The sequence below is a fragment of the Xyrauchen texanus genome, chromosome 2, assembly GCF_025860055.1.
Source record: "Xyrauchen texanus isolate HMW12.3.18 chromosome 2, RBS_HiC_50CHRs, whole genome shotgun sequence".
NCBI lineage: Eukaryota > Metazoa > Chordata > Actinopteri > Cypriniformes > Catostomidae > Xyrauchen > Xyrauchen texanus.
The window spans coordinates 25,101,746-25,125,067 of record NC_068277.1 but is presented as its reverse complement, the minus strand read 5'-3'; the positions used below and the strand labels follow the sequence as shown (position 1 = coordinate 25,125,067).

Sequence of the window (23,322 nt, the reverse complement as noted above, 5' to 3'; positions counted from 1 at the left end):
AAAGGTGATCCATACTTTAGTGGTTTAATCCATGTCTTCTGAAGTAATACAATCAATTTTGTGTTAAACAGACCAAAATGTAACTCCTTTTTCACTATAAATCTTAACATCTGCAGTCTCCAAAGTGTGATCATGATCTTGTACAGTGCTTTCCGCATGGGTCAAGTGTGAGGAAATCATATCAAATTCTCACCCAAAAATTATCATATCACTTCAGAAGACATAGATTTAACAATATGAGTCATATGGATTACCATTATGCTGCATTAACAGTATTTTTAAGAAATAAAGTCGCAGCTGAATTTAAGTTTCACCTGGTCAAAATCATGTTGTTTAGAGGGAAAAAAGATTAGCACCACAGATAAGTAGCATCTCTGTATAAGTCGCACTGACAGAGAATTCAGCGGCAGGCACTATAACCGTTTAGCCAGTTAATATGCCTAAACGTAGGGCTGGAAGATAAAATGATCCAGTATTTATTGCGTTAAAAAACAATGATGACAAGTTTTTGAGTCATTTTCTATACTTAGCCTGTGTTCTACTTCTAGACGATCAGGTTTGTGTTACTAAAAACGCAAGCAGTCTGGCTTTCTAGGACTGTATGAAGTTGCTAGCATTAGCTGCCTTGCTAACAATTAGGCCATTGATATACATACGTAGATACCTCATTCGGCTGGTTTGGATACATCAAACGGGGCGCTATCTTGTAACGGTCAACAAGGAGAGCTGTTTCAATGCAAGTGAATGGAGAAGACTCAGACTGCTGCATAAACTGCTTTTGTGTGGAAACAGATCAAGTAATGAATTGACTGACTGGGTGCTAATTTTTAGTATGTTTGCCATGATATATTCATTCGTAGAGGACATTATTTGCAGTTTGCTGTGAAAAAAAAAAATAATTGATGTCAGGAATTATTATATCATCTAAAATATTGCTGAATGTATTTGGTAACCTGATAATCTGAAAATCAGATAATCTGAAAATTAGTTGGAAAAGGATCCAGACGGTTGCATCCTCTCATCGTCTCTAGTGAGCAGCGCAACAAAACAACAGTACTGGGTATACCAGATCTGATCTTTCTATGCTTTGTTCTTGAATATGTAATTTATGCCCTGTCTCGCTCTGCATGCGTTGCCTCTTTTTCCCACATTTGAGTAAACATGAGACACCGCTTAACTTAAATTGGTTCCGGAGCGCCTTTAGACCATGACATTTTTCCTTCTAAATGTAGCTTTATTAATCAGTTAATAGCTTAATAATAAACAAATCGATTTCTGTTCTAATTTTGTAAATTTTTCATCATCTTTGGCATGGATGACAAGGAAAGACAATTAAATTACTAGTTTGCAGCCTAGTCTTTCTCACTTTAATGAAAATATACATTTTACATTTTCTCTCAGTCGATACTCCTGAACCCCCATCCAGTATCATTCACAGTCACAAGGGCTTTTATGCCCCATACTTGGTATCTGGATGTAACGAAATATAAAAATAATTTGAATGTAAAAATTGTCATTATGCTTCAAAATGAACAGATGGTCATTTAACATACAAATCAACATATCCTGCGTCACACGCCCTCAGGTATTAGTTTCACTATGTACAACTCACAGATTTGTTAACTGTGCCCTCTTTTTTGAATTTTATGGTGACAGATTTGTAGATCATTGTGGAGGCTCCGGGCATGGCGGAGCACCATGCTGTGGAGAGTAAAGCAAGGGAGATGAGTGGTGAATGATTTCCACATGTGCTTAACACCAGTCTTGTGTTTCAGTAAGTAGTGATTGGGGCTTTTAAGGAGAGGAGACACCAGTAGTCGAGAGAGGGAGAGAGCCCTGCTGAGAAGCTGTTTGTGTGTGTTGGCCACTGTCATTTTGGAAATTTGAGTTTTTATGTGAAGCTATATCGTTGAGCATTTAAGTGAACGTTTTGTGTTCATTCAATAAAAGTGACATTCCTGAGTTCGAATTGCCGTCTCCCGCTTCCTCATTCCTTGAACCTCATTACAATCATTCCTTTAATTTATAAATGTGTGCCTGCTGATTTAACGCACAACCTCTCAATAATAATTTATTTTTATCGACTTACCTTCATATTCATGCAGTTAACCCTAGAAAACAAACTTGTAACCTTTGTTGAGTTTAGATTTAACCGTTGATGGTCAACGTCTCCAAATGTAAATGCAGGCAAAACTATTAAGGACTGTGAAAACACATACCCCTCGGCAGCGGCCATGGTTGCATTTACCCAACTATGATGACTTCTGCTTCACAAATGCGGAAGTATGAAAAGGGTCCATAAAAGTTTTCTCCCTGAAACCCTCCTCCTTCCCAGCACAACCAGTCTATATATGCATCAAGGGGATAGTATGTCTAATTGTGCAGCATAAGCATGTCTGTTCATATTCTGCAGTCTTTTACACCTTGGGTGGTTTATTATGCCATGGATTCAGCCACTTGCTTTGTTATATCTTCATTGCTAGTTCGAAGGTTAGAACTAGTAACAGAGGCTTGGGCTGCTTTTACAGTTTTTCTGAATTGCTAAAACACTATGCCCCATTCTCTGAACCAAATGCTCATTGACCTAAACACATTTGTCAAATCAATCACTCTTTTTGCAAACTCTAAACACATTCTAACACACTAAAAAATTACTAAAATAACTTGATGAAAAACGGTAAACATGGGCAGCAAAAAACACAACTACAACACAACTGTCATTGTTTACACACAACAACTAAAAATGATTCACACTTGTTTCTAATTATGTGAAAATGTGATGCTGAGGCAGATTGAATCTCTCATTGACTTTGATTTTGCAGTTGCACAAAATTTTTGAGTGTACTGTAAAACTGTGTTTTTCATTAAGTGTTCTTATTTATTTTTTATTTTATTTTTTGGGGGGGGGGTTGCAGTTGGATTACTGTATTTTTACTGAATACATGAGTTGAATATATTGTGATTACTATACTTTTTTGACAGTAATTAAAAAATGTGCTTACTATATATAGTAAAAAAAAAAATCTCTGTAACTACATACCATGGTTCATGCATTTTTTTATGTATTGTCTAATAAATGCTCCGTAGTATTTATATATTGACTTGCTGAGTGAATGATCTGAAAGCATTGTTTGATTTTGAGCACAGATGTAATGATTTTGAGGAAATCCAGAGTCAGCGAATGTAGTTTGAAGATTTGGTTTTGTTTAAAGTTTGGAGAAAATGGGTGAATGTTTCAAGAAATGTGTTTTAGCAATACAGAAAAACTGTAAGCACTTATTGGAGTAATAATTATGTGCACTTTTGTGTACTTTTGTGTGTGTGTGTGTGTGTGTGTGTGTGTGTGTGTTTGAGAGAGCAAGCAAGACATAGCGATAGAGAGAGAGAGATAGAGTGCTTGGGCGTGTGTTAACTTGAGTCTGTCGCAGCTCTCATTAGCTGTAACGTAATTTCAAATCACGAAGCTGTTTGTTTAACTACATCTCAGCAACAGGGTGGTAGAATCACTGTACTTGCATAGAGCTTTTCATTTGCTGTTTTATTAAGTCGGAGGGTGTGCATTGATATCAAGGCTCTGTGTGTTGCGAGTGTCTATGTGTGTGTGTGTGTGTGTGTGTGTGTGTGTGTGTTTCTGTGGGGGGGTGTTCTGTTATGCTCAGAGGAAGAGAACGACAGAACTCAAATACAGGAGATTATCTTCTAGAAATTTCACAAGGAGGAATGGCAAACGAGAGTCCAAATGAGACTAGACAATTAATGAGAGACTGAGGTGAATATTTAAAGTGTTCTTGATGACATGACTAATGGAGATCAGGTGAGCATAATTAGTAATCGGGAGAGTTGGAGCAGGACGAGAGGGAGCAGAGACTGATGAGGGCCTGAGTGTGTGTGTGCTTGGTTGGTGAGAATGAAAGAGAGAGAGAGAGAGAGAGAGAGAGAGAGGGGGGAGCAAAGGGGTGCTTTTACAGATATTAAAATAAATTAAGGATATTTTAGACATTGTTTGTCATTCTTATCTGATTACCTTAGCCAATGTCTTTATTTTATTTGTTTATTTTGTTGTGGTAGCCTGTATGGCTCTTTGAAATAACGTAAATAATTTTGTGAAGAGATATTCAACTGATATGCGGTCAAGACCTGGAACTCTTTCACAGCAGTGTATTTACTAAAAAATTATTACACACATTAGAATGTCTGTCAACCAATCAGAATAAAGCATTTAAATGCCCTGTGGTATAAGAAATATATAATAAATGTGCTCTATAAGATATCAGCACACTGATATTACCTCCCTCTATTCCATTTCCATCTCAAAATGATGTATGTGACTTCCAGAGTTAATCAGCACATCCTAATAGCCATTAAACATGCAATCTCGCTCCTTCTCCCAACCTAAGAGAGCGGGATCTGTACATTTCCCTCTCCATCATGCTCCACTAAAAGCCTTTGCACAGAGGGTAATTTAGTGTTGATGAAAACCCGATCCTTTTCTGATGGGGAGCCATATTGCTGAAATAATACAGAATGTAAAGATTATGTTATGAGGGAAGCAGAGGAGTTCAAGGGAATAGAAGGCGAGGGAAAAGACTACACCGAGAAGTGACTACTGTAGCCTGGACAATGTTGCCCTCATCAGTGCTCACCTGAAAGTAAAATAGTTATTTACGGCATGTACATGCTGTACTCTGGTGACCTTAACTGTTGTAATCTGGTGACAGATTTTTTTCCTTGTTGTTTCGGCACTTGTGTTGGGCACTTTAAGAAAAAAAGGAGTGTTTCAGTGTGCACTAGTACACTGTGTGTGTTTGTATGGGATAGGAGGGTGAATGTTTAGCCTCACAGGAACACAAATAGTAATGTTTACACAGAAACTGATGTCATAGTCAAGCTAACATCAGATTTTTTCTGTTTTGTAAATATGCTTTGTTCTTTATTATTCTATCAGTTTAGCTTATTTGAATAAGTACAGTAGGCCAAAAACATTCATTGTAATTATATTTCCGAATTTGTGTGGCAAATACTTTGCTCTCGTGGAGACCTTGATGAAGAAAGTATGCTTTGTTTACTCAATAAAGAGCATTAGTAAGAAAGTAGGGGCCATTGATTGCTTTAGGAGACAAGAGTGATTGCAGAGATATAGTGTTCAGGGAGCATATTGCTCTAAGAAAGAAAAGCATGTCAAGTGCTCTGGGAGACCTCAACTCAATCGACACCTCACTCTGGTTGTGTTGGAGTTGTGTTGTGTTTTGACACATCTCAAAATCTGCAGGGAATATGGAGAAAACCGTTTTCTCATAAGATGCTTTACAATATGATTTTTTTCTGACCACACAACCAGTAACTGGTCTAATAGCTTGTTTAAGTGAAGAGCTAATGGAGAAATCAAACAGAGTACATATAAAACAGCGCCAGGGCGTAGAGGGCGGTCGTGTCTGACTGTCACCCATGTTTTATGTAGACTATCTCAAAGCACCATGAGTGCAGTGGCGTCGAGTGCGCTGAGCATGTTTTAACAGCTGTGAGTGTGAGATGGGTAGTTTGGCTCTGTTGTGGGTTCATTAATTGTGGTGAGATATGACTGCAGGCTGGCTACACAATGAGTATGAGGGGGTGATTAGTGTCCTTAAACAGAGCCTCAGTGCCACACTGTGCCTATTAAGCCATATTTCCTGTAGCAGATGTGTTCCTAATGCACAATGATTTCTATGGTTTTTGTCTATGGGGATATATACACTTGGTCACTTTAAGCATTTGTACTAATCGGATTGCCATCCGATTAAATAAGTACATTTAATTTACACTTGGCCACAATAAACGTGTCTCCGCCAAACGGATAAAACTTGATCTTCAATTCCAGTGCTTTATGCAAATAAAGTTCATTCCAGTGATTATGCTAATGCTAGGGAAGTGAATTTCAAAGAGGTGATTTACTATTTGATTCCAAGTGACTTTGCCCAGTGCACGAGTGTGTCTGTGCGAACGGTGTATTTTCCCCTCTGGGCTTGTCCTAGGAAAGATATATCCATGCACGTCAGCTGCGTTCATTGTCAGTGTTTAGTTTCAATTTCATCAGCAATCTCATCAAATAAATGAAAAAAGTTATATCTTTCCTACAACGTGCATCCATTTGCACGACGTAAGCCCTATGCAATTTCAATTTCTATTATGTTTCACATTTTCCCCCATGCTGACTTAGTACTGTTTGGGCAGTGTAAAATTTACATATGTAGTTTGAACAGCCAGATGCATTTAAACTTGACCAAGTTTCATCTGGAATGCATCTCAAATCACCTCCGGAGGTTTACACTTGGTCTTTTAATGATCGAATAGCTATCCGACCAGTAAAAACGCATGAAGTGACAATGTCCCCACATCCCCACATCCACACCAAAATTTGTTTTAGAGTGAAGGGGCTGAATATTTTATGTCACTATATAATGAATACTGAGCTCTTAAATATTATTTAGCATGCACTGACATTGCTAGGTAATCTTCCAAGACCATCCAGTCAAGGTTCCTGATTAATATTACTGAGACAGTCTTTGAACTGAGATTTCAGTCTTATACTGGCTCAGATATTTTTACTTTATTATTTTTATTATTTCAAAATAATTATTAGCACGATTAAAGTGTATTGATTGACTATTTGTGATGTGTAACATTCACTCATTGAGTTTTACTACCCGCCTGAACAGACAAACTCAAATGGAAAGGTTGCTTTGGTATGTTAGATTTTATTTCTTCAATAGCGATGTACAGATTCTGTCCCTTTATTCAATGGTAGCTTCTCAATTTATTATCTGGCATTCAGCTTTCCGGATACGAAGAAATCCGGTGGAATAAAAAGCTTTCATAAATAAATGGCCAATGATGAAAAAGACCAGTGTTGGCATGTGGATGTTACCTTCGACCTATGCACCTCCCCGTCATCATCCTCTCCGCCGACACCCAATACCTTGCGGGACTTAAGGCGGCTCACAAGATCGGTCTGACTGTGCTTCTTCATGAGAGGTGGAGGTGTGGAGGACATGGTAGAAGTGGAGAGCAGGCACTTCAGTGAACTGTCAGGAGAGACTGAGGAAAGGACAATGCATCAGTGGAAGAACATTCACAGACCTGTTTGTGCCTGCTATTCAAATTATACAAATAAAAAAAAAATATTCAAATATAACAATAAAATGTTGTTCTGTTTCATACCACTGACAATAGATAATTAGATATATAAAACAGAGATCAGTATTCCCTTTTACAAGCTAAACTAAATAATACAGCAAAAGGAAAATGTATAAACATTGCGGTGTGACCTGTATAAACCCACATCCTCCTACACAGCTGCACATACAAACATACAGAGGAAACTGCCTTATTTAAATATACTATCAAAATGCACATTTTTAAAGATTGTAATGATTGTTTTTTTATTATTATTACAATTATAATGAGGAATGGCAAGATAATTGAGGAAAACTTAAAAGGTAAATGCTGATCACATAAAAATTCCAATAATCAAACAGTAGCCATGTGTATTGGGTTATTTTTTAGAAACAATCGCAAAAAGAGATGGCGATGACCTTGTAACAAGATGATTTGTAAATGTTTACAGTCAATGAGCTTTGAACAGGAGTCTGTGACAAGAACTCAATTTTTACAGACAAGAATAACACATACTGTATCATCAGTGACAGGAAATTTTATTATTTAAATAGTTTTTAGGAAAAAGACTTTCTACTCTGTGGGCCTTTCTCTGTGTTTAGTTAAGTGGTGACAGAGTGATGTATCAACTAGGCCAATAGAATGGTCAATATTTTACCACCTTTTTGTGTAGTAATGGGCCGTTATTTCAGCCAGGCTGATTAATAAGCCAATACTTGGCTATTTTTAGATCATCGGATGTCAACTGCGCCAAATTGGCCAATTAGCAGAAGTGGTCATTCTGCCTAGTGTCAGATTCAAAATCTAGCCATGTCAATGGATTGTGCATATATTCCATTTTCAAATATTTTTAGGGAATTTTATGAAAGTATTGTGTAAAGTAATTGTCAGTTTAAATTCTATTTTAAATAGAATCATTCAATTGCTTTTAATATATGCTCACTTAATAAATTATTTTATAAGGAACACCTGCACAACTATTTATTCATACGGTTATCTAATCAGTCAATCATGTGGCAACAGTGCAATGCATAAAATCACACAGATACAGGTCAGGAGATCAGAACGGGGGAAAATGTGATCTCAGTGATATCGACCGTTGCATGATTTCTGGTGGTCAACCCCTATATTTTAGACTTAAAATACCTACTGAGACTAAAAGAAAAAAAAAACACTTCTGTAGTACTTACATAAAGTGAGATAAATAATTAAGGCCTGAAATGGAGTACTGAATCTACTTCCCTGAATTCCACTTTCCACTGAGGTTCAAAGACAGCAAATTTCTGCACCACAGAGGGAGAAAGGATATGTTTCTCTCATATCAAGTGCACAGTGCTTATTGAACAAACGAAAGCCTGTCTAATTTAACTGATTAGCTTCGTGTTAATGAATAGAGCTTGATTCAAGCAGGCACTCATGTGAATCTAACTTTTCACCTTGATGTAATGAGGACAGAAAGCACAGAATGTGGCTGCTTAACTTAATGTGATACACTAGATGCTGCAAAATAAAGAGATTAACCGATGCTGCAAAATAAAAGCAGACCCAAAGCAGTATACAGTGGTTAAATATTGGATGTTCTATTCAATCTCTGTTACTCAACTCATTCCCATTAGACAGCCGAGTAAAGTAGCTAATTAAAAAAGAGAAAAACCTAAGGCCACTCACGAAAATAGACCACAAATGTCCTTTATTGAAGCGTTTTTCCAAAAGCTGCAGGTACTATTTGTAACGATGCTGGCAATGACGAAGACGATGACGAAGGAGTGAAGTTTATTTAAATAAACGTGAAACCAAAAACCCTAACAATAAACAAGAACTAAAAATAAACATAAACTTGACCTGAACTACACTAGACTTGGCATGGCATGAACAAAACAAAAAAGTTACACTTACAAACATCAATACTAGACAAAGGACAATGGTAAACATAAGGGCTTAAATACATGACATGGGGTAACATAAACCAATGACAAACTAATGAAACAATAAACTAATGAAAACAAGACGCATGAACATGGAGGGATAACAGGACATCACATGACAAGGGAAACAGGAACTAGAATTTCCAAAATAAAAGACATGAAAACAAAACATCTAGACATGACACTATTCAGCTCTATGAAAAAATGCTGGAATACAAACAGTGTATTAATGCTTTACAAAACACAATTAATACAGCCTCTAAGGAGATATAAACCCTTTAAAAGCCACTGGCATCATAAAAGCAAATTAGATATTAAAATAAACAACTTCAAGAGAAGTCAGTTACAGCATTTCACAAATAATTAAAACTCTTTAATGTTATAGCCCAGAAGCGATATGAATGGTTTTGAGTGAAAACAATCCAAAATGGAACTGGAGCAATGGAGCTTCAAATCATGATCATAACTACAGTCAGGTCCATAAATATTGGGACATCGACACAATTCTAATCTTTTTGGCTCGATACACCACCACAATGGATTTGAAATTAAACGAACAAGATGTGTTTTAACTGCAGACTTTCAGCTTTAATTTGAGGTTATTTACATCCAAATCAGGTGAACGGTGTAGGAATTACAACAGTTTGCATATGTGCCTCCCACTTTTTAAGCGACCAAAAGTAATGGGACAGATTAACAATCATAAATCAAACTTTCACTTTTTAATACTTGGTTGCAAATCCTTTCAATTACAGCATGAAGTCTGAAACGCAGAGACATCACCAGACGCTGGGTTTCATCCCTGGTGATGCTCTGCCAGGCCTCTACTGCAACTGTCTTCAGTTCCTGCTTGTTCTTGGGGCATGTTCCCTTCAGTTTTGTCTTCAGCAAGTGAAATGCATGCTCAATCGGATTCAGGTCAGGTGATCGACTTGGCCATTGCATAACATTCCACTTCTTTCCCTTAAAAAACTCTTTGGTTGCTTTCGCAGTATGCTTCGTGTCATTGTCCATCTGTACTGTGAAGCGCCGTCCAATGAGTTCTGAAGCATTTGGCTGAATATGAGAAGATAATATTGCCCGAAACACTTCAGAATTCATCGTGCTGCTTTTGTCAGCAGTCACATCATCAATAAATACAAGAGAACCAGTTCCATTGGCAGCCATACATGCCCACGCCATGACACTACCACCACCATGCTTCACTGATGAGGTGGTATGCTTTGGATCATGAGCAGTTCCTTTCCTTCTCCATACTCTTCTCTTCCCATCAAGTTGATCTGTGTCTCATCTGTCCATAGGATGTTGTTCCAGAACTGTGAAGGCTTTTTTAGATGTTGTTTGGCAAACTCTAATCTGGCCTTCCTGTTTTTGAGGCTCACCAATGGTTTACATCTTGTGATGAACCCTCTGTATTCACTCTGGTGAAGTCTTCTCTTGATTGTTGACTTTGACACACATATGCCTACCTCCTGGAGAGTGTTCTTGATCTGGCCAACTGTTGTGAAGGGTGTTTTCTTCACCAGGGAAAGAATTCTTCGGTCATCCACCACAGTTGTTTTCCGTGGTCTTCCGGGTCTTTTGGTGTTGCTGAGCTCACCGGTGCGTTCTTTCTTTTTAAGAATGTTCCAAACAGTTGATTTGGCCACACCTATTGTTTTTGCTATCTCTCTGATGGGTTTGTTTTGATTTTTCAGCCTAATGATGGCTTGCTTCACTGATAGTGACAGCTCTTTGGATCTCATATTGAGAGTTGACAGCAACAGATTCCAAATGCAAATAGCACACTTGAAATGAACTCTGGACCTTTTATCTGCTCCTTGTAAATGGGATAATGAGGGAATAACACACACCTGGCCATGAAACAGCTGAGCAGCCAATTGTCCCATTACTTTTGGTCCCTTAAAAAGTGGGAGGCACATATACAAACTGTTGTAATTCCTACACCGTTCACCTGATTTGGATGTAAATACCCTCAAATTAAAGCTGAAAGTCTGCAGTTAATGCACATCTTGATCGTTTCATTTCAAATCCATTGTGGTGGTGTATAGAGCCAAAAAGATTAGAATTGTGTCGATGTCCCAATATTTATGGACCTGACTGTAGGTGTTAGTGTATCTGTAAAGAGAACCCAAGAGTAGAGGTGAGATTTGACAAATAGTTTTATTTAGTTGGGGAGGAGGGTAAGGGGCTGAACTGGAGAAATGGCTGGCTTAGGCCTGGGGTAGCAAACTAAAGGGGCCGAGACAGGGACTGGAAGCAGAAGGACTGGGCCCAGAGGAGTCTTGACTTGGACCCGATTAGTGGAAGAAGTCCGGTGAATAGACCAGACCAGGATGAGCGGATCAGGAGAGCACCCATGCAGGAACCAGACAGGAAACCAAATCAGCAGTTCATCACTGGAGAACCGACAGACAAGAGAGAGCCACAAGGAAGCCCAGGGAGAACAAATGGGCTGGCAGCTGACAAACAAGGACCAGAGAACCGGGGTGAGGAGTGAGTGCTAATCCGGAGTCTGTCTGAGAAATTGCCAGGGATCGGTGGAGAAAACTCCGAACACACACAAGAGCAGAGCACTAGAGACTTAACCAACAGAGATCAAGTTACAAGCTTGGAGGACCAAAACGAACTGGCACAAGAGAGCAAACATGGGGAGTTTAAGTAGAATGAGAGAGGTGATAACAGAATGAAAAAAGCTGCAGTAGATCACTGATAATGAGTGCCACGAGCTGAGGCAGGTAATTAACACAATGGCAAACAAGTGAGGGAGAGGGAAGCTCGACACACACACACACACACACACACAGAGCAGACTTACTGGCTGATCAGCCCAAAACACTAGGAAATTGTAGATGGTAAGATATAGTACACTTTGGCCTGTTCTTACCCAAAACTGATTGTACCGCTTCAGAAGACATGGATTAAATCACATTATTTGTATGGATTACCTTTATGCTGCTAAATGCCCTAAATGTAATTTTTGGAGTTTGAAAGTGTTGGACCCTATTTGACTTGTATTGTATGGATACATTCACATCATATCTTCATCAAAATATCTTAGTTTTTGTTCCACAGAAGAAAGTAATTTCATCTTGAAAGTTTCAGTAAACTAAAAATCAATCCACCGAAATAATTTTCAACGTTTTTAATCAAAACATAATTGTGCTACAGTCCATGTAGACTTATATTTATTTAAATAACTGGTATCACACTCTCTGATGCAATTTTTTTAATTATTTTTTTACAAAATGAAAAACAATTAGTTTGACTAAACAGTATATGCATACAGTACAAAGGTTTATAATTTTCTCCTTATCCCGCGCAGCATTCCAAATGATAAAGAATATTATTTATTTGTCATATTTACACTGTCCCTTTCTGAATCAGCATACATCAGTCTCCTAGCTGCCTCTGGAAACTGGAAATAAAATTTCACAGCCATTATTTTGACATTTGGACCCTTCAGACAGAACACCCTACGCAGGCTATACAATATAGCACCATTAGACTTAACTACAGTGAGGAAAATAAGTATTTGAACACCCTGCTATTTTGCAAGTTCTCACTTGGAATCATGCAGGGTCTGAATTGTAGGTGCATGTCACTGTGAGAGACTAATCAGAAATCACAATGTATGATTTTTAACTATTTGTATGATGCTGCAAATAAGTATTTGAACACCTGTCTATCAGCTAGAATTTGACCTCAAGACCTGTTAGTCTGCCTTAAAATGTCCACTCCATTTATTATCCTAAATTAGATGCACCTGTTTGAGGTCGTTAGCTGCATAAAGACACCGGTCCACCCCATACAATCAGTAAGAATCCAACTACTAACATGGCCAAGACCAAAGAGCTGTCCAAAGACACTAGAGACAAAATTGTACACCTCCACAAGGCTGGAAAGGGCTACAGGGAAATTGCCAAGCAGCTTGGTGAAAAAAGGTCCACTGTTGGAGCAATCATTAGAAAATGGAAGAAGCTAAACATGACTGTCAATCTCCCTCGGACTGGGGCTCCATGCAAGATCTCACCTCATGGGGTCTCAATGATCCTAAGAAAGGTGAGAAATCAGCCCAGAACTACACGGGAGGAGCTGGTCAATGACCTGAAAAGAGCTGGGACCACCGTTTCCAAGGTTACTGTTGGTAATACACTAAGACGTCATGGTTTGAAATCATGCATGGCATGGAAGGTTCCCCTGCTTAAACCAGCACATGTCAAGGCCCGTCTTAAGTTTGCCAATGACCATTTGGATGATCCAGAGGAGTCATGGGAGAAAGTCATGTGGTCAGATGAGACCAAAATAGAACTTTTTGGTCATAATTCCACTAACCGTGTTTGGAGGAAGAAGAATGATGAGTACCATCCCAAGAACACCATCCCTACTGTGAAGCATGGGGGTGGTAGCATCATGCTTTGGGGGTGTTTTTCTGCACATGGGACAGGGCGACTGCACTGTATTAAGGAGAGGATGACCGGGGCCATGTATTGCGAGATTTTGGGGAACAACCTCCTTCCCTCAGTTAGAGCATTGAAGATGGGTCGAGGCTGGGTCTTCCAACATGACAATGACCCGAAGAACACAGCCAGGATAACCAAGGAGTGGCTCTGTAAGAATCATTTCAAGGTTCTGGCGTGGCCTAGCCAGTCTCCAGACCTAAACCCAATAGAGAATCTTTGGAGGGAGCTCAAACTCCGTGTTTCTCAGCGACAGCCCAGAAACCTGACTGATCTAGAGAAGATCTGTGTGGAGGAGTGGGCCAAAATCCCTCCTGCAGTGTGTGCAAACCTGGTGAAAAACTACAGGAAACGTTTGACCTCTGTAATTGCAAACAAAGGCTACTGTACCAAATATTAACATTGATTTTCTCAGGTGTTCAAATACTTATTTGCAGCTGTATCATACAAATAAATAGTTAAAAAATCATACATTGTGATTTCTGGATTTTTTTTTTTAGATTATGTCTCTCACAGTGGACATGCACCTACGATGACAATTTCAGACCCCTCCATGATTTCCAAGTGGGAGAACTTGCAAAATAGCAGGGTGTTCAAATACTTATTTTCCTCACTGTATGTCTGTTCAATCGCTTTTATTGATAGTCTACCATTCATGGAAGCTCATCCAATTGTTTTTCAATCTCATATCATTATCTTCACAGAAAAACGTTAAGTTGTTTCAGTTGCCTAGTAACACAAATGGCACAAACTTTGCGCCATTCATATGCTCAAAACTATATTCTCTAATCATTAATCAGCTATTTGAGGATGCCGTCTTTTTCTGATCTGCCCTCTTTCAAATGTTAAGCATCTCTTTTCCTCTATGTCATTGTCTCTGCGTTCAAAGAGGGTTTTAAACAGTGTGCCAAGGCCAAACAGCTTAATTCCCCATTAGCCACATGCTTGTCATTGCTGTTTATTCACTCCAGTGTTTGGTCTCACATATGAGTAAAACCTGAGGTAAAAACTGGCCAAGAGTAACAAACCTGTTAACTTTACAGAATTAGTCCATATATCATTTGGGAAAGGTGCTGGAATTGTAGGAAGATTGCCTATATCAGATTACAATTTGCAGTCTAGTTTACAATAATGTTGAAAACACAAATAAAGGTCCAAGCAATAAAACACTAAAAACGTACCCACAACAATTTAATTATCATGTTTGCTGACGACACCAAAATAACTGGAATGATGAATCAGCCTGTAGGACGGAAATGGCTGACCTAGTAATTTGGTGCAGGAGCAACAACCTTTCCCTGAAGACAGGCAAAATAAAAGGGATGAATGTGGACCAGGAGGAGGAAGAGACACAACACAAGAAGATATTCCCTGATCAAGAAGATATTCAAAATCTACATCACAGTTGATGATATAGCAAGATGATCCAGCGAGTGGTGACAATCAAGACAGTCAAGGCTATTACTCTGGTAGCCTTTATCACTGCAAGAGATTTATCAGCCATGGTGCTGCAGGACAGAACGCACCATCAAAAACCCATTCACCCCCAACACTGTGTCTTCATAGTCTGGAAAACACCAGAGGATGAGATCAAGGACTTACAGACTTAGAACAGCTTTAACCGTCATGTGAATGACTCTCACCCATTACTCTCACCACTTCCCCTTCATGACCAATACAGTCTGCTGCTTCAGCCATTCTCAAGCAGCCTTCTATTCTTTGAGTTCCTGCATAAACTGTAACCTGCCAAGCACATACATTGCTCTTCCCCTTTACCACTGCACAACTCAGCAACGTACATTGTTCTATTGCAACAACAGTTTTTTACTGGATTAGCAACAGTAAACTATTAGTTGAATACTACCTCTTTATATTCCTTCTATCCACCTTTTTCCTGAACGCAAAAGTGTTCCACGATTCATAACTGATGCCTGTTTCCTTTCATCGGTCTCCAGTGTTTTTATTCGCATCGGCATATATTCTTTGTGGATAATGTATTATATTTGTAAAAATTGTCCAAAAAAAACTGTGTGCCTCCATTGTGCTGATACTTTAGAGAGTCGAGATGACCGTTTTTGATGGTGCCAAACTCAAAAAAGTTTAAGTAGTGAATGATCTGAAGCTATGAACCCAGATTAGTTACATTGATATCATTAACTGGCTTTATGACAGACAACAACTGCACATATTGACTCTGGATTGCCAGAGAGGGAACCACTATTTGTCGACAAATTCATTTTAGATAAACATCTCAATGTTTAGCCAATAATATAATATAATATAATATAATGCATGTAAACATTAATGTTTAGTGTAATGAAGCAGGATGGAGTCCACACCAAATTTCCCTCTGGGGACAATTAAGTATACTATGACTTTGAACATGACATAACATAATAGAAGGGTGTGTTCACACTTGTAGTTTGGATCTTGGTCCTCTTGGTCCGGACCAAAAAAGAAAATGATAAATTTTGTCCTGGTTCACTTAGCGTTCACACTGGCATTTTTAACACCGAACCTAATGATACAAAACCAAAGGCAGCAGGAAAAATTCACAACCTGACTGGACAGCTTTTATGATGTATATTTTTTGACGGTACTTGCCGATCATCCAAAATAATGCTGGCTGCTGGGCGAAATGTGCTTGTTATATTTATTATATGTATATTTGGTTGTATTTTTAATAGCCGAGAACAAATTAAGAGCTAATAAAATGTGTAAAGGAGTCAAAACAGTGCCAGGAATTCCTCTGTTGCACACACAAACAAAGATATGCTGCAAGGACAGCTGACGGCGGTTCCAACACCTGTACCGAAGTGTAATGGGCAACATAGCTCCTATGATGAGAAGAACTAGGTATGCTTGAGGTCAGTATTAGGCAAATTACTTCCTGTTTTTGGTCTATTTAGATGTCTTTGGTTCATGTTGCGTTCATATATATCAATCAAACCGCACCAGAGTTCGTTTGAAAGCAGGCCGAGACCCACTATCCAGGCAGTCTTGGTCCGCTTGTTTGGTGCACACCATGGTTCGAATGGCAGCGTTCACGCTTGTTCAAATGAACCATACTAACAGAGCAATCGCACCAGAGTTCGTTTTAATCGAACCAAACCTGCCAAGTGTGAACATACCCTATTATAATATAATATACATCAGTTAGTTCCGGTCCTCGAATCTGATTGGACGAGAGACATTCCTTGAGCTCTGATGGCCTGACACCATCAGCACTCCGACGCTTCACTGTGTGTATCACTCCGCTTGTGTTCATGCCATTCTAAACTAAAGTGTAAGAGCAGTGCAAATGTGTTAAGAGCTAGTGTTTCTTTTTTTACATGTAATGTTTTAACATTATATATGTTAGCCAGCAGGTGGTGGCAAAAGATCATTTTTATGTTTAATATGAGCCAGTTAGGTGAAGTGAAGCCGATTCAGCCAGTCTTTACATACAACAGCACTCCATGATCGCTTGTATTTGTACTACACTACTAAAGCTAGGAAATAATTTAAATGGCTTTAAACAAACAACTTCAACATTACGGCTCAACACAGCTGAGTCACAACAGACTGATTAATTACACAAACTGAAGGTGCATACCTCTTACCAGACTTTTCGCATTGGAGAGGACACACTCTGGCAGACGACATTGCGGTTTCTATAGGGAAAGACTCTTGCGCACTGGCTACTGCGAAATAGAGATAAATACCCCCGCTTGGACGGCTACATTTCCAATGAGAAAGCTGAGAGCATCTCTGCTTGGGTGTGGCAACAGGTGATCTCACACACACACACACACACACACACACACACACACACACACACACACACACACACACACAAGTTGTGTTTCCATGTTTTATGGGGACTTTCCATAGACATAATGGTTTTTATACTGTACAAACTTTATATTCTATCCCCTAAACCTAACCCTACCCCTAAACCTAACCCTCACAGAAAACTTTCTGCATTTTTACATTTTCAAAAAACATAATTTAGTATGATTTATAAGCTGTTTTCCTCATGGGGACCAACAAAATGTCCCCACAAGGTCAAAAATTTCGGGTTTTACTATCCTTATGGGGACATTTGGTTCCCACAAAGTGATAAATACACGCTCACACACACACACACACACACATGTTGTGTTTCCATGTTTTATGGGGACTTTCCATAGACATAATGGTTTTTATACTGTACAAACTTTATATTCTATCCCCTAAACCTAACCCTACCCCTAAACCTCACAGAAAACTTTCTGCATTTTTACATTTTCAAAAAACATAATTTAGTATGATTTATAAGCTGTTTTCCTCATGGGGACCGACAAAATGTCCCCACAAGGTGAAACATTTCGGGTTTTACTATCCTTATGGGGACATTTGGTCCCCATAAAGTGATAAATACACACACACACACACACACACACACACACACACACACACACACACACACACACACACACACACACACACACACACACACACACACACACACACACACACACACACACACACACACACACACACACACACACACACACACACACACACACACACACACACACACAAACTTGTTCGAAACAGCAATAATAGCAATAGCATAAAATGAAATCTTTGTGTACACTTGTTCTCTATTTGTATGGCTTTTGCCCTATGTGGGAAAAAAATGTGGGGTTGCGGGAACAGGAGCAGTCAGGAAGAAAATTACTTCGGGAAGAGAGCAGGTGAACATGGAGTAAAATTCATATTTGATGCATGATGCTGCTGACGGATGAGTGAGAAATTTCCAGTTCATCCGTGCACAGTTGCATCTCTGTGGCCTGGGAGTTCTCAAAACCTAAATCTACAGTGTAATTGGGTTGTTTCGCTTAGCAGAAAAGGTAATTGCATCCTTTACTAAGATTAAAATAATGAAACACACCCGCGATTAAGGCAATACCTTTTTTTAAATGTCAAAGTCAATATTATAACATAATATTAAAATACATAGACTCAAGTGATATTTTTAATATAACATTACAATACACTGACACTACGATGTGGATAGATGACTCAGCTATGCTTCGGTTTGTTTGCGATTAACTCTTAGCAGTCTTAATGATGACTTCTAAATTGTAGTGGATTTAGGAGTTACTGTTAGCGTTAAAATGCCCCCTGAATTACTCTTAGATTAAAAATTTAGGAGTCCTAAAATTACGAGTGACAGGCCATTAATTTTTCAGAGTTGCTCTTACATTTCCAAAATGTTTTGTGAATACGGGCCCAGAAAACAGTCAGCGGAGATCAGAATCATCTTGGCGACCCCAGTGGTTAGTGAGGAAACCTGTGGATTTTCCTATTTACAATAAATCAAGCATAGCGTCAGTTCAGGCAGGTCACGGGAGTCAAGCTCGCAATCAGGTGATACTCAATACATTTCAGACCTTAAAGTCTTTTTAATCATTGCCATGACTGCCATTTCATTGCAGGGATAAAAGCTACACTTAACACCATCCTTCATCCCCAGCTCAAGAATTGACAGAAGTGGTCCTGACGGAAATTTAATTTCACTTATCACAAAGAAGCATTTGGAAAATTATTTGGTTTACAGATCATTTAAAGGTGCAATATGTAACAATTTTCATGTAATATTCGGCTTGTAACGCAACTTAAAAATGAGCCATTCCTGGAATTCCTAGGTTCCGTATTAAAGCCTGTAGACTGATTTTCATGCAAAAGGAGCTGGCTGCTTTTGCCGGGAAAATCCAAAGGATGTGACGTTTATGCATGCTTCAGAGAGCCTTGCCTCAGACAGTAATAGCTCCTCTTCCGCTCTTCAACAGCGACAACAAACTGCAACACTAGGTAACGTTATTTTAGAGATGGAATCCAGCAAATGCCCAGCTCCCAGCACATCACTGACTCCGACACTGACTCCGACACTGACTCCGACACTGACTCCGACACTGACTCCGACACTGACTCCGACACTGACTCCGACACTGACTCCGACACTGACTCAGAGTAAGCCAAAAAAAACTAACTTTTTATCTACCGAATCCTGTCTGGCTAAGCGGGAACATGATCGAGGTCAAGTGAAAACTAGAGTGAACATCGGCAGGGCATTTGATTCCTGGAGGAACCTACGTTCGTTTTGTGGATCAAACCCGAACCTGAATTGGCATTGTGAGGGTTTTTGATAAGGTGGACACGGGAGGCAGGTTACTCCACTCATAGGTAAGGATTTTACTGTCCACACTTCAGCGCTCACAGCGTCAAACAATAATCTTTTCATCGTCACAATAATAAACTTTTCAGCTTAACAATAATTAATTTTTCAGCTTCACAATAACAAACTTTCTGGACCCAGGCTCTCTCCCCGGACTGCTGGTTGTGTGGCTGCCTTTATGCTGCTCTCCCAGGCTCACTGGAATTAGAAACAGGTGTTAGGCATAATTTACCTCAGGTTTAAGTGCCCTTACCGCTTACGCTCTCACTCTGGACGGGCGCTTGACCACGCCCCCGCTGCCATAGGCATTCTTCTTATTGGACAGGTAAGCTTACATAACTGCAAAGCATGTGAAATATAGTGCCATAAGGATTGATCTGTGTAATTCTAGGTAAATTGATCTTGCCTGCTAACGCTGACGAATTGCAAGCTACCTTGCTTCATAACTTTCAAATAATTTCAGACTTTTAGTATAAAGAGAAGATCGTTGGTTTCTTATTCGTAGTACAACATATGACATACAATAGTTCAACAAAACAGTGCAGTGCAACAGTAAACTGTCTGATATAGTTTGGTAGTAAGTAGATGTATGTGTTTATCAGTATGCTATGTTAGCTGATTAGTTTTAGTTTAGTCTTAAAGTTTGAAGTAAAACCATCATAACTGTAATTTTAAGTATGATACCTCATCTGTCAGCATGATTCTGGTGAAACACATTCAGCCTCTTTGTACGTTAGGTCACTGTTTTGGTCGATGCTCGCTCACGTCCCTATGGAGTGTGTGCAAGAGCAACAGGTAGCTGGCTGCAGTTTACTTAACGGCCACAGGTGTCATTAATAACAAGGGTTTCTGAATCTTAAATACTGCACATTTAAATAAATAAATGTAATTCCTTTATACAATCTTAAAGCTGATCTGCTATATACAGAGACATCTATAAGAAAGCCATTCATAGGTTGATTTTCTTGAAAACTATAAACATCCCTGTGGTTGTTGGAGTGGCCCAACTGCCCGAAACTTGACTCAAGCCATGTTGTGAGTTTATGGTGGGAGTTGGGGGACTACCTGTTTGTTCTAACAATAGCAGACATGAGGAGCAATCGAAAAGCTCTTTGAAAACAGCTATATTTGCAACTCCATAAATGGTAATTGAATGTTACATACATAAAACAGAAGGTTGAATACATACAACTGTAGGTAGCGTTCGCTGTTCAAAACACTTAACACAAGTGAATACATGTTTTCACTGACAGCAACGCATCTTGGCTAAAGTACATAAATAATTAAACCACCACAAATCAAGAATATTACTGTAAAGCAGTCAATTGAAGTGAGGAGATGAGAACCGGCTTGACGATATAAATAATATTTTAATGGGAAACTTAAGACACAAACACACACGACAGACATGTCCGTAAACGATCTCTCTCTCCCGCACTATCCTCTGCAGTCGGCCTTTATCCCTCTCGGAGGCTTGATTAGCCTGATAAGGGACCGGGTGTGTAGAATCACGACCCAGTCCCGCCCTCTGCCCTGCCACATTCCTCCCTCGTTCTCTCAGGCTGGGAAGCCCCCGACATGACGTACATCCCCCCGCCTCTTTCCCTGGGGAGGGGCATGCCTTTCGCCCCGTCTGCCGGCAGGTCATCCCCATCTACCTGGATGAGGGAGGGGACAAGAGGAGGGAAACAGAAATAATAAAAATGGGGGGGGTACTTCCTGTAACAGTGTAGTACCCCCCAAAAAAACACTGTAAAATTTAAACGAGAGGGAAAAGAACAATGCGGAGCGGCAGTGAGAGAGAGAGAGGAGAGATGAAAAAAAAAAACGTAATCGCCAGTTCTCCGATACGCCGGAGCTTGTTCCTCGGCCACTCCTCCACCCTCTAACGGACGACATCCATGCCCCTCCGGGTGGATCGGAGGCATTCCTCCAGCCCCTGGTGGACAGAACGCCCCGCCACATTCTCTGGGAACAGAAGGGGTCTCCTCCGCCCCTGGCAGTGATTCTCCCACTCCAGGCGGTCGGCAGCGAGCCCCTCCCCGCTGGCAGTTCGCAACACCCTTTGCAGGTCTTTGCGGTTGTGGGCAGTGATATTGCCGTACCAGACAGTGATGCAGCCAGTAAGGATGCTCTCTACAGTGCTGGTTTAGAAATGTGTGAGGATGTGGTGATTCATTCCAAACTTCCTTGGCCGTCTCAGGAAGAAGAGGTGCTGGTGAGCCTTCTTCACAACGGCCTCAGTGTGGATGGACCTTGTGATGTGGACACTGAGGAACTTGTTGTTGCTGACTCTCTCCACCGGTGCTCCATTAATGGTGATGGGGCGGTGTTCTCTGTCTTTCCTCCTGAAGTTCACTACAAGCTCCTTGGTCTTACTGACGTTGAGGGAAAGGTTGTGCTCCTGACACCAGCATGTCAGACTGTGCACCTTCTTGAAGCATGTGGGGACTACAGACAATGTCCGTAAAAACACCAGCCAGTTGGTTCACGTACACCGATGACGCAACCCGGAATGCCGTCTGGACCCACGGCTTTACGGATGTTCACCCATCGGAAGGATCGGGTTACATCCACAACAGAGACGGAGAGTAACCATCCTCTGTAGTGTCGGCCGCAAGTGCTATAAGTGTTATTTTCCTCGAAACGAGCATAAAATGCGGTGTTCACGGCTGAGTTTTTATTCCCTTTGTAGTCTGTGATGATGTTAATTCCCTGCCACATACTTCTAGAGTCAGTGGAATTGAACTGTCCTTAAATTTTGTGCCTGTACTGGCATTTGGCTGCTCTGAGTGTTATGGAGGGCATAACTGGCTTGTTTATGCTCCTCCGCATTCCCGGAATTAAAAGCGGAGGTCCGGGCATTAAGTGCCACGCAAACATCGCCGTTAACCCATGGTTTCTGGTTGGGGTAGATCTGTATTGTTTTGGTCGGAACAACGTCCTCTATGCACTTCCTGGTGAAACATGTTACGCTATCAGCGTAAACCTCGATGTGGCGGACCGGAACATCTCCCAGTCCTCGTGATCAAAACAGTCTTGTAGCATAGAGCCTGATTGGTCCGACCAGCTCTGGATCGTTCGGAGGGTGGGTGCTTCCCGTTTCTTTCTTTCTTTCGGAAAGGAGAATAGCAATGATCCAAAACCTGGTCCCCTCGTGTGTTGAAACTGATGTGTTGGTGGTAAATATTTACAATAACTACTTCCTGCTACTTCAGAAATTGTTGCAGCCATATAAGGTAGAGAGGTTTTGAAACTAGAAGGGTTTGAATGTAAAGAACCCTTTACAACACAGACATTTCAGAGTTCGGACACAAATTAGTGCATAAGAGATGTCAATCCTGATCTCTGGCTATTCTCATGTCCTCACATCAGTCAAGCTTCCTCACTCACACACCTTCTCTTGCCATGACAACAGACTCTAATACTCAGATTGAAAAGGTCAGTGCAGATCTGTGTGGGATTTACAGCCATGCATATTGCATGAATTGGTATCTAACAGATTAAACATTTTACCCCAAGAACATATTTGGAGTGCAAAACAATGAGATGGAGGTGCAGTTGCTTGAATTATTATCTT

At 40.0% G+C, this 23,322-nt stretch overlaps 1 protein-coding gene across 1 annotated transcript in view; it reads right to left on the bottom strand.

Moving 5' to 3' along the window:
• LOC127663116 (tumor protein p53-inducible protein 11-like) overlaps positions 1–23,322 on the bottom strand; it is a 47,146-nt gene that overhangs the window by 9,457 nt on the left and 14,367 nt on the right. The window contains exon 3 of the mRNA XM_052154574.1: positions 6,905–7,074. Within this exon, the coding sequence (XP_052010534.1) occupies positions 6,905–7,030 (126 nt within the window). The 5' untranslated portion in view covers positions 7,031–7,074. The remainder of the gene's footprint in view (positions 1–6,904; positions 7,075–23,322) is intronic.